The sequence below is a fragment of the Chelonia mydas genome, chromosome 1 (assembly GCF_015237465.2).
Source record: "Chelonia mydas isolate rCheMyd1 chromosome 1, rCheMyd1.pri.v2, whole genome shotgun sequence".
In the NCBI taxonomy this organism is placed as follows: domain Eukaryota; kingdom Metazoa; phylum Chordata; order Testudines; family Cheloniidae; genus Chelonia; species Chelonia mydas.
The window spans coordinates 215977902-215994040 of NC_057849.1; the positions used below are offsets into that span (position 1 = coordinate 215977902).

At 49.5% G+C, this 16139-nt stretch overlaps 2 protein-coding genes across 2 annotated transcripts in view; one reads left to right on the top strand and one right to left on the bottom strand.

Moving 5' to 3' along the window:
* ITFG2 (integrin alpha FG-GAP repeat containing 2) overlaps positions 1-16139 on the top strand; it is an 84172-nt gene that overhangs the window by 25489 nt on the left and 42544 nt on the right. The gene's annotated exons all lie outside the window — the stretch shown is intronic.
* The window catches only part of NRIP2 (nuclear receptor interacting protein 2), a 31019-nt gene continuing 15423 nt past the window's right edge, over positions 544-16139 (bottom strand). The window contains exons 3-6 of the mRNA XM_007055627.4: positions 11107-11189; positions 10502-10629; positions 9228-9280; positions 544-7487 (exon numbers count right to left, since the gene is read on the bottom strand). Of these exons, the coding sequence (XP_007055689.1) occupies positions 7395-7487; positions 9228-9280; positions 10502-10629; positions 11107-11189 (357 nt within the window). The 3' untranslated portion in view covers positions 544-7394. The remainder of the gene's footprint in view (positions 7488-9227; positions 9281-10501; positions 10630-11106; positions 11190-16139) is intronic.

The window sequence follows — 16139 nt, forward strand, 5'->3', positions numbered from 1 at the left end:
TGTCCCCCACAGATCTTGAGCACAGCCTGCCCCCCCCCCCCCCGGCAGAGGCCTGGGGCTAGCCCTGCTGCAGGGGGCTGCATAGGGCACCACAATGTCTAGGGATGGCCCTGCTCTTGTGCTCATGTAACACTTCTTGTGTGGGTGCTTTCTCACACACACACCCCCCAACATAGAGCAGTCATGAAAAGACTGTTCTACACAGATATAGCCCTGTTTCTGCATGGCCACAGCTTGGTGCCACTTATCAAGCTCTGGTTCCTGCATATCCCACTTTGGTGGGCAGGAGTTGCTAGCAGAAACATGTCCCAGCTCTGATTACATCTCATTCTCCCGATGGGGCCCCAGTCACCAAAGGGTTCCCACAGCCGGCTACCAGGAACACGCCATTTGCCAACGCCAGGGTCAGGCTGGCAGAGCTTCCAACTGCTCTGAGCCCAGGCTGTGGTAGGCTGGTCAGCGGGCTATTGTAAAGCATTCCCAGCCACCTGCCTGCAGAGCAGCTGTTTGCAGAGCCGGGTGAATAACAACAGAGAATGACTTGGTTCTGGCTGCCCGCTTGAAGCAGAAATCTTTATTATCAACAGAGGAGACAAGGGAGCACAAATGACTGCATTGATACCATGGATGCAGCATGTTCATACAAAACACAGCCACTGCCACACAGGTCAAACTGTTGCCAAGGAAGAGAGCCAAGTGTAGCTGCTGTGGGACAGGAAACTGAGTAAGGCAGGGAGGGGCTCATGCAGAGAGATGACCCTTTGATGGGGACCTGCTTCCAACCAGACTGGGCAACGTGTACCCAAATGAATGCCGTGAAGGGCAAGTGCGAGCCATTCAGCATGACACTCTGACCTGGGACCCCCCTCTCCCACTGATGAGCTTGGTAGAGAGGTCACATGGGTACAAGCACTTGAGCACCTGCTGCGGAGGACTGCATTGTCCAAAAGACAGGGAGGGCCTCATTTACAAACACGGTGCTGTAAAGCTGGTGGTCTACTTCTAAGCAAAAAGAGTTTTCATCCAAAAATGGCCCCAATCTAAAATTTTCAGGCAAAATTGTCCATTTCACAGTTTATCTATCTGTTTTCCATTTCTTTTGATGTTTTTATCATTTTTTCCCTTTTACCCTCTCTCCTTGTCTTTTCAGTCATTTTCAAAAATCAATCCCCTCCCCAAAAAGGGGGGGGGGGGAGTAAGAGATATGCAGGGGGAAGGAAAAACTTAAAAATTGAAGAACAAAAATATCAAAAAATTTTGGAGGGTGAAATTGTTTTTCCATTTTTTCAACCAACTCTAGATTGTTCCTAGCACTCAAAGCCAGTGGACGCTCCTGTTTACTCCCTTCTTTCCCCTGTTCCCATTACAGGCACAGGAGGATAGGCAAGGATAAGAACCCCTTGTACAAAACAGGAGCATTGTCTCCTGCTGAGAGAACCAGGGCAGTCTTATATTGCCTTTGTGCCAAGTGACACCTTCTCCCTCTCTTCATGTCCCAACCCAGCAATTGATGGTGGCAGCCCCACACGAGTCTAACTGCCATAACTTCCACTAAAGTGGGGCTCTACGATGAAAAGTGACTGACCATGGCCCCTTTTTCCCAGGGTACATTCAAGTCATGGTTGCTGCTCGGACCACTTTTTGGCCCCTGTTCGCCCTGCAGAGTCTACATAGCTGAGAGAGGGAGTGGGATTCTATTCCTGCCTTGCTAAGTTATGATCAGTGACATCTGTGCAAATCCACTGGTGGCACTAGGACTCCACTGTGTCACCGAGGGCAGAATCTTTACCACAGGTGATGACAGAGGAGAAAGAACGAGCCGAGCTTGACTTAGATCCCAGGGCAGTTTGCAGGGCTGGCCCAGATCCCTGAAGGAATATAGGCTCCTAACTTACACTGAAATCAACAGAAGTTAGGATCTGGACCTTACCGACCCCAGTTCATGGTGCTCAGTTTACAAACAAAAAGATATTTTGTTCCTGAGAGACGATAAACATGGATGCCCGTGACGCTGCTTTTAACAATTTTCAGAGCCCAATTGACCTTTAATACTTCTAGATGCTTCCCAGCTGAACACCATCGAGGCTGCAAGTCTGTGCCAGCAACTGAGAGCCCACTAGCTCCTTGAGCAACAGGGGTTAAACAGCACCCCCGTGGTACACGTGTGCGTAACCAAATGTCTGGCATTTAGAGATGCTGTAGCCTTCTGAGTGCTGGCTGGGATCGGTGGCTGGCTTGATTTCCAATACTTTCAGAGCCCTGTGGGGCACAACCCAGGACCGTGATGAGCAGCGTTTAAGCTGGGTGCATGAAAGCACTTTCTAGGAACAGATTTTGGTTCCCATTCAGAATGATACATTTCTGTGTGTAAGAGTCGCATCTGCAGTGACACTGACTTTTCTCCGTTTAGACCCCGTACTTCAGGGCATGATCTGATCACTAATGGAGGTCAGGAAAGACGCTCCCCCGGTGCACAATTGTGTGCAGTTAGGGGGATGTCGTGCCTTATTCTGAAGCATTATTTCGGGGCCCGTGTTGGAGGCAGGAGACCATACTAGATGGCCAATGCTCTGGCCAGGTAATCATAGAGTTTAAGGCCAGAAGAGACCACTAGATCACTTAGTCAATAGGTGGACCGTGGGCCAAATCCAGACTGCCAGGTGCTTTTGAACAGACCCCAAAATCTTTTTATTATTATTTATTATTATTATTTTCTCTGGATCTTGACTATATTTTGACCAAGAAATTTGGACCTTGACAAAAAATAATTGACTGCCTCCCAAGTCTAGTCTGACTTGCTGTACCTCACAGACCACCAGCACCCACACACTAAACTCACCAAATGAAATGAGACCAAAATATTACAGCCCACAGGAGACTAGACTATAATGTGCCAGAGGCAGAGAAAAGAAGGGACCAAGTGCACCAGTGCCCAAGCCTCCTGCAATGGCAGGGAAATAAGTGAGATATACCCAGATAATCTTGGCAAGCAACCTGCACCCACACATTGCAGAGGAAGGCAAATCCCCCTGTCCCATAAACTACCTGCCAATCTGACCTGGGGGGATCGGTTAGACCCTGAGCATGTGAGCAAGACCCAGCCAGCCAAGCCCCTGAGAGAGAGAATGCTCGGTGCCACTTCAGAGCCCCTGGCCCACCCTGCCAAGTGTCCCATCTCCAGCCATAGCCATCCCTCATGTTTCAGAGGAAAGAGATAAAAAACCTCCCAGAATACACTGGGGGGAAAAGATTGCTTCCTGACCCCTTTAGGTGGTCGGCTGAAGCCCTGAAGCATGCGCTTTAGGAATACAGGACATAAACCAGAAGTGAGCTGCAGGGCTGCTTAGCTGTGCCCACCGCCCCAAAACAAGCACCCCCACCATACAATCGCACTCATAAATTCATCTTGCTCTCTCTTGAAACTAATGCATTTGTCCCCCCCACCCCCACACAACTCCAATTGGGAGGCTGTTCCAGAACCTCACCCCTCTGATGGGTAGAAACCTTCTTCTCATTTCCAGCCTGAATTTGTTCATGGCCAGTTTATAGCCATTTGTTCTTGTGCTAGCATTGTCCTTTAGCTTAAATAGCGCTTCACCCTCCCTGGTAGTGACCCCCTTAATGTATTTATAGTTCATAGTAAAATCCTGCTTCAAATATTAATTCTTGATTGGTTTTCCTGTCCAGTGGAAGAGGCCTTTAGTCTTTGGTGCCTCTCAGGAAAACAGGGATGACTAAGCACTGGCAATGGCTTGAGGAGAAAAAAACATTTGTGAATGCACGTGAGCCTTTTCCAGAGTTAAACTAGTATTAAGCCATCATCAGCGTTGCCAACCCTAAGCACTCCAACATCATGCGTCAGGCCCCGGAAAATCGTGGGATTGGCTTGAAAAGCATAAGATTTGACCAGGAATCTCTTTGGACTTCTTTTTATTTGTCACCTGGTTTTTGAAACTTTAGTTTTTGAGTTACTGCACCATGAAACTGACTTTTTAAAAAAAAAATCAAGCTGAGGTTCTCATGTAATCAAATGACTCCAGGAGCTGGGGCTTGAAGAAGAACACCAAACCTTATGGTGAAATGGTGAAAGTTGGCAACGCTGCCTCGTTTGATGCTGTCATGGGAGGGCGGAGCCCAGCAGGGGAGAAGGGCAGAGGTTCCATTTCTGATGGAAAGGAAAGGAGGCATTGAGAGCTCGGGTCACACCATGATTCGGTTCCCAATGAAGTGGGGGAGCAAAGGAAGGGGCAGAAGGGATCCCAACCCATTGCATTCAGGCCTGCAGCTCTCTCTGCTTGTATTGCTGCTGCCCTTTCTGAGTTGGGGCTGGGTCAGGGTTTGGCAATCTAGACAGTGCTGGGGGGAAATGCTGCAGTAGTTATCTACAGAAAGGTCCACAATGTTCAGGGAGAAGGTAAATGCCAGAGGGCACAGTACTGAGTGACCTAGAGGAAGTACCAGACATTTGCCTGACACAGTAGGGAGGAGAGCGGAAAAGCATGTCTGCTGCCATGATGCTGATTACAAATTGGGGATTAGAGTCCCCCACGCACTGATGTAGGAATCAAGCAGAAACACCCTCAACACAATTGGCATGGAGACCGCATGCAAGCACGTGAACATGTATGATTCCTAAGGGAGGAGGAGAGGAGAGGCCAGAAAGGCAAAGGCACAAAATCAGGGAATACTAGCAAAGGAAACAAGAAACCATCATTATAATATTTATGTGGGAAGCAAGAAGATGGCAGAAAAGGGCAGGTCTGCTACTTACCAATGTGGGGGAGAACAAACAAGCCAAAGGCAGCAGCTGAAATGGTTCATTATGGAGAGGAAGGGATTACAGAATAGCAAGATAACCTAAATGTATTCACAGCCATAGGGCCTGGTGAAATTCACCCCACTGAGCAATCGGAATTAGCAGAAGTATCAGAACTGAAGAAATGTGAAGTCAGTGGAAGGGCAGAGAAGGAGCAAAGGATGCTTTGAAGGAGAGCAAAGGAGGGGGATTCCCAGGACTTACAGATGAGTAAATTTATAAAAATACTTGGCATATTGCTCAAACAGCTAACAGAGCAGCCAACTACTGAACACCTCCACAAAAATAAGTAATAAATAATAGGCAAAGTAAATTTGTCAAAGAAAAATCATGCCAATTTACCATGGGACCCAATCCTACTGCCATTAAAATCAGTGCAAAGCTTCCCATTGACTTCAGTCTGAGCTAGAGAGGGCTCTTAGGTTTTGTTAGTTTCATGAAATAAACTTAATGGATAAAGGAAATGCAGTGGACATAATAGCTATTGATTTCAACAGCTTATTTGATACATTTCCACAAGCCATCCTCTGAGTGAAACTTGAGAGTTGTGGACTAGATGAGTTGTTACAGAATGGGATTTAAAAATGAATAACACATTTAACAAATTGTATTCATTCAAGAGTCAATGTCAAATTTGAAGGAGGTTCCAATACCAGTCAGTATTGTCATTAAAGATTCAGATGCACAAACAATACAGATCCAGGAGGGACTGCAGAGGGATAGGATCATAATACAGGACAATCATGACACATATGAGACAAGGCCTTTAAATCATTGGTATTACTCAGGAAAGACATGTAAAGTGCTTCACATAGGAAGGAATCATCAGATGCACAATTGTAAAACAATGAACTAGGCAGCCATGCCACAGAAAAAAGAGAGCAGGATATAATGGGTGATGAACTGAATAAGAGTCAACAGTACAACACTGCCATTAAGAGGAGCACAAGCCATTCTGAGTCGCATTGACAGGAGTATTATATGTAAAATTAGCAGGGTAATTATTCCACTCTTCTTAGCACTGGTTAAGCCTCAGAGTCCTGCATCCAGTTTAGGGCAACCCTTTTACCAAAAAAAAGACAGATAAATAAATTGGAGCCCTCAAATGAGCACAGGAGAAATAATAAAATGTTTGACAAGTGAGACCCACAAAGAGACCCAATTAGGTCCAGGGAAAAGATGGCAGAGAGGGGACGTCAGAACCATCTTCAAGTGGATGAAGGGATGTTATGAAGAGGGCTGGCATCAATTATTCTCATTAGTCGCTGAGGAGACAAGATGTAACTGGGCACAAATTGTAGAAGAGAAAATTTTAGTTAAAGATTAGAAACAAAAATTAACCAATACATCCATTTGGGAATGGTGTGAGCTGCCCAGAATGGTGGCGGTGTGTCTGTCCCTTGAGACTACATACTCATCTATCAGCGATGCTTTTAGGGTAATGAAATCAGGCCCACATGTATGGAGAAGAAATGACTAAGTGACCCACCAAAGGTCCTGTCTATCCCAGATGAGTTCGTAACTCTGTGACCTGAGCTGATACTGGGAATGAGTCAGGTTCTTTGCTTTCATACAGGAGATGTAGAGTCAATGGGGTGTGGAAGTCCAGTGGTTGAAGTTGATGGTGTCTCTGTGTCAAATCGCCAGGGTCCAGGCTGGAGGAGGAGAGTTGATGGCAGGTGTAGGCCTGGAGTTCATGTGGTATCTAAGTTGAATCCCTGGAGCTCAGAGTGAAGAAGCAGAGTTGATGGGTGTGTAAATCTGGTGACTGGAGCTCATGGCTGGTGGGGGTGTCAGCCCAGTTACTACAGTTAACGGGGAGAAACTAGCACTTGAGCTCATACAATACGGAGTCTAGTAGCTAAGGCTGGCCTGGCCAGGCCTGGCGCCTATGTATGCTCAAATGCTGCCAGAGCGTTTCAGCTCAGCATTTCCTAGAAGTCTTCCTGCTTTGAATGAAAACTCTCAAAATGCAGTGACTGCAATTTAAGCTGCTTCCAGTAAAATCCTTCCAATCTGCTCGGAGCCAGTGCAGGATAATGAAATCCAGCTCTCCAGAGGACAGGGAGGATTGGCCACAGGGCCCTTCCCATTCAGCAGGGGAAAGAGAGGCCCCTCCTATCCGGGGAGATCTGCGGCCAAAAGGGAAGGGAAACTTTTAAAACAATCTTCAGAGGCTTTAGAGGAAGCCATCATCTCTCTGCAGGCGGAACCCCTGGAGACTGCTCGCAGTGACACTACCTATGTTATCAATACATGGCAGTGTAAAAAGAAGTCACTAAAAGGGCAGAAGCAGAAACCAGCGAGAGAACGGGGACACAGAGAGAAATGAGAACAAATATCCACTCAGCACATGGGGACAAGCAGGAGGGTTCATTGCAGGGAGGAAGAACTCTCCATACAAGAGGCCAGCTTGCATCAACAACAGCGGGACAGCACCTGGCTCCCGTTTACCTCCTCACTCCCCCATGGACGCCTCAGCGCAGGACTCAGCAAGGTCCAGGTGTGTCAGCCCCAGCTGCTGGTTTCCCTGGTAAGCCACAGAGTCTCCTCCCTGTGGACGTGGGGAGCCGGCCCATCACTGCCCATGCTCATCAGAGGCATGTAAGAAAGGCAGCTCTTCACTCAGGGCTTTCAGCCTCAGGACTCCTTCCTCCAAGTCGATGCAGCACTAATGGAGGCAGACAAGAGCAGGTTACCCATAATACGTATCAGTCACAAGGCATCAGCAGGGTACGTGGGCTGTATGGTGTCTATTACCATGGAGAAGCTGGAGTGCATCTAGTAATCAGCACCCCCCTCTTCCCTCCCTCTCGCCAAGCCAGATTTTGGACAGCACCCTCCCATCAAATTCATAGCTGCTCTTCCTAAAGAAGCTCCCTACCCTCGGCCTTCTCTTCCTTCCATCCCCCTAACACACCTGCACCTCTTCTTCTGAATATACCTCCATTGTTCCTTCCCATCCCTCGCTGTCGCTCCCCAGCAAGGCCCTGCTCAGGTGGTTGTCTCTCACCTTGTTCAGCACAGCCGCCTTATTCGCACATTGCATACATGGCCCTTCTTAGGCGGGCCAAGGGCATCATGCCCTCCTCCATCACCTTCCATTGGTTTTGAATCCAACTCCAACCTGGCCGCCTAGCTTCCAAATCACCCTCCGCTCCCAGCCCCCTGCCTTCATTCCCTCTGCTCTGCCACTGGGTTCCTCTCCCATCCCTCCACGTGGCCACCGGGGTACACTGACTGTTTTACCTCCACCTACCCCACCCTGTGCACCTGGTTCTGTCTCTTCCCCTCCCTCCAGTTCATGGAGTCATTCAGCTCTCAGCCTAACACCAGCCCACTCATTGAGTGACACTCAGTGCCCTTCCCCATTGATTTCCCTTCCCCCATTGCTCCCTGCTTCCTTCCTCCACTTTCCCACTCGCCTTTCTACGCTCCCATTCCTGCCTCTTCCCAGCCCCATCTTTTCCCCCCAATGGAATGGTCACCCCCATTTACCTGCCTCCTCCATCTTTGCTGCCTCCTCCTTGCCAATTTACAAGGCCTTCGCAGGCCTTTTTAGCATGGTTATCATTTGGGTTTCTTTCTGCTTGCCCCCACCCTGGCCTCTCCTTCGGTAGTTCTCCCTGTTCTGCCTGCAGGACAGGGGCTCTCCCAGCCCCAGAAAGCATTCCTTCTCCTACGGAGCATTTCTCTGATGTTTTCAGTAAGGGGGGCTGTGTATGTAGGTATTTAATGGTTCCTTGCTGAAGAGAGCTCGCCAGCAAAGCGAGACAGGGGGCTTTCTCTTCAAGCTGTGCCAGGATCTAAATTGCAGACTGTGTTTCTGGGTCATTTAGTGATCAGCACCCACTGGAAGGGAACGGCCGGCATAGATGCTCTTTGTTCCTGGGTTCTGGTCCCTACTCTGGGGGGAGACAAAACCCCTGAGAGAGATTTCCCAGCTGAGCCCCCCTCCACAGAACAATTCCAAGTCTATGCACTCCGTGCATGGACAGGCCCATCCTCCTGCATGATGGAGACTGGAGGGGCTCTTCAAGATCCAGCAAAGACATTCTGAGGAAGGGGTTACTTCTGAGAGATGAAATCTCTTCTCCCCATTTCCGCGAGCAGAGTGTTTCCCCTGCTCCCTGGAAAGACACATCAGGAGTGGGAGATACTGTAGGTCTCCCAATGGGGCTGCACAGGCCTCTAGCCACTGCCTCATCCAATAAGGTTTCCAAATGACTGGAAAGGGGTTCAATTCTCATGAGACTCATACCAGATAAGAGCATGCTGTAGTCAGAGATCAGGAGGCGGGTTTGGCCCTCAGCATCGCATGCTTCCTGCAGCCCCAGCTTGGGGTCTCGTCGAGACGTGCCACCACACCTACATTACGTTCAGATGCAAGGAGAGGGAACCCATTCCTTACCTTGAGAGACAGCAGAGTCTGGAGGCCGAGACAGAACTCCACCATGTCATCATCTGGGGAAACGGAGAGGAAGTGGGTCAGGCTCAGGCACAGGTGTTTTCTGACTGTCTCCCTTATGCAGCACCTGAGTGACTGCCTTGTACCCATGGCTGGAACTTGCTATAAGTTACTGAAACTCTGGCACGTATGGGGTCAGCATGCTAGGCTCAGCAGAGTGTGGCCACTTCATCTTCCCAGATGCCTAAACGCTGTCCTTTCCACAGCTGCAGCCTGCAGGGGTTAAGTGCTACTCTAACTGCCTGTGCTCCTACAGACAACCAGCCATCAGAGAGGCCAGAGGAGCAGTCCGACTCTCCCACACGGAGAGGAGACAGAACCAAGGGTGAGGAGAACTAGAGAGGAGAAGGGGACGAGAATAAAGTGAGCTGGGGTCAGGAGAGGGAGAGAAACCAGAAAAGAGGGAAGAATGCGTGTGGCAGGGGTATAGTGAGGCGGGCAAGAGACAACAGAGGAGCGTGAACAGGAAGGGGACTGGGAGTAAATCAGCGGGCTGAGGAGAAGAGGACAGAGAGAGGCAACGGGAGAAATCAGGGATGGATGAAAAGACAAATAAAATGGGGGAGAAGGGACAGAAAGAAGAATCGATCTGTTATTTTTGTTGTATGCAGAGATTCACATACCTGGAAAAAATGCAGCCTCCCTGCCACCCCCTCCAATGCCTATTAAATGGGCTTCATTCCCTACAGCTCCTCCCAACAAGATCCTGCCTCTGGACACTGGCGGGGGCTCCCAGACTTCTCTACAATACATTTCTGCAGCTGGGGACAATGATACAGAGACATCCATGGTCCCTAGAAGGAATGGATCTCTAGGTTTCAGCTGGCCAGACTCATTCCATCCAGTTGGGGGCAGTAACACACATGCTCTCTCTCAGTCCCCCCTGCCCGCTGGGAATTGTACACGGAGCAGGACAAACTAATCAATCTGAGCACTTTTAGGAGACAAAGCGAAATGGCCCACAATGGGGCTGCGGCCTGACAGCACATCATCTCCACTGCCCTTCAGCCAGTGCCCCCATCTGCCAGAATCTCCTTGTGGAGGGGGATACAGCAAGATCAAAGTCTCTGCATTGTACACGGGACTGTGCCTTGGCCCAGCCCCGTGGGTCATGTGACCTTCCCCCCAACCCCTGCTCCTAGATGATCCATTTAGGTGTGCTCAGCAAGGAAGGAAGCAGAGATCTGGAAAGGGGGAGGAAGCTCTGCTGTGCTCACCCACGACCAGCGCTGAGCACGCCACTGTCTCCTGGCCAAGCTGCACCTCCACACACTCCACCTGGCCAACGACACTAGGGACAGGAAGGGAGAGATCCCCATTGCCAGCATCGGACACTTCCTCCAGCCTGTGAGACACAAGGGATGTTACTGCCTGAAATGAGCATGAGGGGAAGAACAATGGGAGCTCCAACTAGTTACGGGCACTTCACAGTCTCTTTGAAACTGGCCTGCAAGAGAGGGGATCTCACTCATATAATGGGGATGTCAGGAGCCAGATTCTCCAGGGGTAACCCACAGGCACTATGGGGCCGGGTTCCACTGAGCAGGTGCAAAGCATCAGCTGGTCATCTTGGGATATGCAGTATCCACAGCCAAATTGTTACCCCTCTGCCAATGCCCCTAAGTCCTGCCCTGCAGCCCCCTTGCTATTCCAGTCCTGGGCTCCCCACACTCTAAGCAGTTGGGTGTGAATGCAGGGGTTCCCGATGTGAATGGGAGTTGGGGTATGAACTGCAAGTGGTAATTTCAGATTCAGAGTGAGCACAGGTTTTAATGCCTTGTTTTCTATGCCACTCCCCATCTCTTCTGCACCAGGCTCTTACCCCAGCCGTTTCAGACAGCTCATGGAAATGAGGTTTTGCTGGCAGCCAGTGTTAACAGCAGCTCTCAATACCTGACCTTGGCACTAGAAGAAACATAAAGGCAGGTTAATTAATACAGGCTTAAACTGACACAAACCTTACAAAAACCCCTGGCAATAGTGTGAAAATCCCTAAAAACTAGTGACAAAAGAACATCAGAAGGTTTGGGGTTCAGATAAGCATCCACAAGTTGGGGTGCTCCTGGGAACCCATGGAGGCCCCAGTAAGACTCTGTGAACCCCCCTCCACCAGCATCTTCCTCTATTTGTCTTCTTATGAGAAGCCCAGTAACCTGCCACCCCCTTCCCTTCTGGCATCTTTAGGGAAGGATGATGGGTCTGCTTTCATCTCACTATAGCATCATCCCTTGTTTCACTCTCCCTTCTGCCTACCCACTGAGCCCCTGCCACATTGTCTTGCATTCTCTTGCCACAAACTGTACTCTTGTTTGCTATCCCCCTGGAGTGAATTCTCTCTCTTCCCTCCAGCTCCAGTTCCTGTGAGTACTGGGAGAGGGTCATGGGGAAGAGACAGACTACCCTGCCCTGGAACTACTGCAGCATTCAGGAATTAGAAGGGGACAGACTCCTTCCCTGCTGTACCTCCTCTCCCCTTCGCACTCAGCCAGGGAGCACAGGGGAGCAATCACCATTTGCCTCCTGCTCACTCCTCCCCACAGCCCATGGTAGCATTGCTTTCTAACATTGCGGCAGTAGCAGTTCTCAGTACTTGGGAGGGGACTGTAAAACCCAGGGTTGCCAGGAGTTGTGTGGATTGACACTGGAATCAATAGGAAACATGATCAGAGAAAAACGGGACAGAATCACAGAACATGGTGAAGGAAAAGTCGTATTAGCTCCATCCAGTCCATCCATCTTGCCCCCAGCCAGTGCAGGCCTGTTTCAAGAGCCTACTCTCCAAGGCCTTGTCCAGGACTCATTTTAAATGAGCCAAGTGACGAAATTTCCCCCCTTTCCCTTAGGAAGACTCTTCTATAGACCAATACATCTTGCTGTCATGAAAATTTCCCATATATTTTGCCTGTGTGTTAATTTTTTTCATTTCACTGTGTGAGCTAGTGCTGTGGGCCAGCTGGAGGCAATCCAGCAATCCTCCCAGAGCTCCCCTTAGGGTGGGGACAGCTCTGTACTACCTCCAGTGCAGGATTGCCCAGTCTAACCCTGAGTACAACACTGGTAGAGATCTACTGCTCTGTGCCAAGGGAGCTAATGGAGAGAAAAGGGTTAATGAAAGGGGGAGTTCATAATTTCTCGATTTCTAAAGATCAGAGGGGTAGCCGTGTTAGTCTGTATCCACAAAAACAACGAGGAGTCTGGTGGCCCCTTAAAGACTAACAGATTTATTATAAATCTTATAAGAAGTGGTTTTTTTACCCATGAAAGCTTAAGCCCAAATAAATCTGTTAATCTTTAAGGTGCCTCCCGATTTCTAAACCAACTCTTTCCAAGCTTGTTATAGAAACTAATCCTCCCGGAGGGCTAACTCTAATATGAGATTTCATTTTGAAAACAAACGGCCTGTGAGTTGTGAGAGAGAGAGAGAGAGAGAGAGAGAGGAGAAAATAGTGAGGCTGTGAGGGAAAAATACAAGCACCTAAAATGGGGTCATAAAATAAACAGCAGTCCGAGACTTAAAAGTATTAGTGATGGACTCAAAACAATGTGTGCACAGAGAAGACCAGAACTACTGAAACTGGAAACCTCCAGCCTATCTCAATGAGTAGCTCCCCTTCTAAACATCCAGGTATGTTTGAAGTAAATCAGTCCAGGGAGTTTTACAGTTACAAAGGCTTAAATCTGGCACATTCGCCACTATAATCCCCAGTTTCAATAATAAACACACGCAGTCCTTACATAGCACTTTTCACCTTCAGAATGATTTACAAACATTAGCTAATTAATCATAACACTCAGCACTTCATAAATATGAACTATTTCTCACAATGCCCCGGTGAGGCAGACAATTTAAGTGACTGGACCCAGGTCATAGAGGGTGTCAGTGCCAAGATAGATCTCAGGGAATCCTGACTCCCAGCATGATGCTTACCCTACCAAACGGTGCATTCCTCCCATTGTGCTAAGCAGTCATTTGGATGCTAGTCAGGAAAACACGGGTGTCCTGCGAGGGAATGGGTTTGGAAGGTGCTGAATGGAGAACATGAACCTCTATATTCCAAGCCCAGCAGCAACATGCCTGGAATGTAAAACAAGGCAGAGAAACCAGCCCCAGAAGAGGCCCAAAGCACTGAGTCTATCAACCAGTACACGCTAGCACAGAAGTATCCGTCCCATTCCAGCTCCCTGGCAAATGAGCAGCCCTATCTCATGCTGCTGAGCAGCCAGGCCTGTTCTCTTCTTGTGATAAATTTCATGCATGAAAACACTGAGAGACCCAGCCAAGCTGCTGCCTATTCAGAGCACAAACCTACTCAGCTGTACTCCATTCATGCTCACCTCCTGCCTCTTTGTACACAATGGACATGGGCACATGGAGTAGGATGTTAAAGCCTCACAGAATGAAGCTAAAAGCCCTCCTGAGGCTGACAGGGCTGCTTCCCTGGAAGCTACTGCTGCCAATTACTTCATACAGGTCCCAGACCTTCCAACCCACTGAGGTTAAGCACCAGAATGTGCTCGGTAGAGGAGCCCACTCTCCAGTGTGCTCATTCCCTCTCCCATGGCCCCCCTCGGGTCATGGCAGCATCTGCCTATGGCAAAAACTAGTGCCCTAAACTTAAGGCAGCTGGAAAGAGAACAGGTGCTACAAGGACTCCTCATTGTTTTTACTGAAACAGGAAGAGCCAACCATCTGTCCCTGCTGTGAACGCTCACAGAACTGGACTGTACCCAGAAGGCCAAGTTCTGACCGAACCGCATCTAAATTTCTCTCTTTTTTCCTTTAGAACGCTGAAAAGCTGTCTCGGCCACAGAATGCTCACTGAATGGGGTGTTCATGAAACACTGACACACACACCCCAGGACTGGGGGGACGTTTTGTTAGGGAAAGAAATGGGATAAAGCATGAAGTGAAAGGGTGTGTTCTAAAGGCATCTGCCTTCACATATATTATACCAAACTGTAGCACAGGGGAGGTGCTGAATCCTGCCTCCTGACTGGCTAGTAGGGTGCACAGTGCTATCTTTATGATGTGTCATGTATACTACAATAGAGACCAATGACTGTGAAGATTGCAATGGGCTGGCAGCATTTGGCTGAAACATTCCATCCCATTAATAGGTGTTGATGCTGCTGGGAAAGGGTTAAATAGGTTCTGCTGACTAACTGAGGCAGGTAGCTCATTGCTCCATCCAGATAAAAGGGAAATGGGAGTGGCTTTCTAGGAACAGAGGATCTAGGGTGTGGGCTGAGCCATCCTGAAAGAGGAAGCCTAGGAGCAGCCAAGCCTCAGAAGGAGGCTTGAGCTGCACTTTGTGTAATGTTATGATTAATTGCTTTATTAATAAAACCAAACTCCAGGAAGGGGTGAGCTTTTGCCATTACACACGGGATGGTCTTTGTTTTAGAGTATGGTGGAAAGGCAGTTTCTTAGAAAGTTAACTATTCACTAATATCCACCAGATCAGTGATGTTTTGAAGGACTGGACTGTTTCCTAACTGTCTCGAGAACTCATTATAAGCCAGAGGATAATTCCTGCCCTAGAGGAAACCCTAATGATAACACAGTCTGGGTGAAAGAGCAGATGAGGACTACGAGCAGACCCGGGTTTCAGGCCTTCCTCATAGTCATTCAGAACACCCGGTTGAAAAGAGACCCTGGCAGCTCCAGTCAGCACTGTTGAGTGGGCCATTAAAAGTCCGGTTGACAAAGGCTGGCAGGCTCCCTACCTCCCTCCGTGTAGCTCCCGGGAAGCAGCTGGCATGTCCCTATGGCTCCTAGGCTAACGGATGGCCATGGGGGCTCCACAGGCTGCCCCACCCCGAGCGCCGGCTCCGCAGCTCCCATCGACTGGGAACCGCAGACAATGGGAGCTGCGAGGGTGGTGCCTGCCGGTGGAAGCAATGCACAAAGCCCCCTGGCCCCTCCACCCAGGAGCTGGAGGGACATGCCAACCGTTTCTGGGAGCCACCTGAGATAAGTGCCGCCTGGAGCCCGCACTCCAATCCCCTGCCCCAGCCCTGAGCCCCCTCCCACACCCACTCCCTCCCAGAGTCCGCACCCCCTCCAGCACCCCAGCCCCCTGCCCCAGCCCGGAGCCCCCTCCTGGACTCCAAACCCCTCATCCAGCCCCAACCCAGAGTTCGCACCCCCAGCCGGAGCCCTCACCCCCTCCTGCAATCTGAACCCCTCAGCCCCAGCCCGGAGACCCCTCCTGCACCCCAAACCCCTCAGCCCCAGCTCCACCCCGCAGCCTGCACCCCTAGCCGGAGCCCTTACCCTCTCCCACACCCCACCCCCTTGCCCAAGCCTGGTAAAATGAGTGAGTGAGGGTGGAGGAGAGCGAGCGATGGAAGGAGGGGGGGATGGAGTGAGTGGGGGTGGGGCCTCGGGGCACTGGGCGGGGCAAGGGTGTTCGGTTTTCTGCAATTACAAAGTTGGCAACCCTATTCAGAATTACTATAAAACTTTAAATCTGCAGCTATCAGATGCCATTATTATTTATTCAGTGTTTATTAACCAAATTTCCAGGAAAGAAAGGAGGGGAAGGACTTTTTAAGAATCAATCATTTACAAACAGCTATTTTTGCAGAAATCATGTCAGTTTCAAAGCCAGCCAGCTGCTTCCATCAACTGAGCTCTGTCTGGTGGCTGCAGCCCAAGCTCAGCACAGAGGAAAAACAGCCTCACACTGTGGGCTCCTTCAGTGTCTGTTTCCAAATGAACAATACACAAGCCCCGGTACAAAAATAACGTCTTGCTTTTGGTGTGCAGATGTCAGTCACGTGACTGACTTTCCAAAATGCCTTGCAAAAACTGCAGCTGGCAAACCGTGTGATGAAAAAGGGGCACTTTGC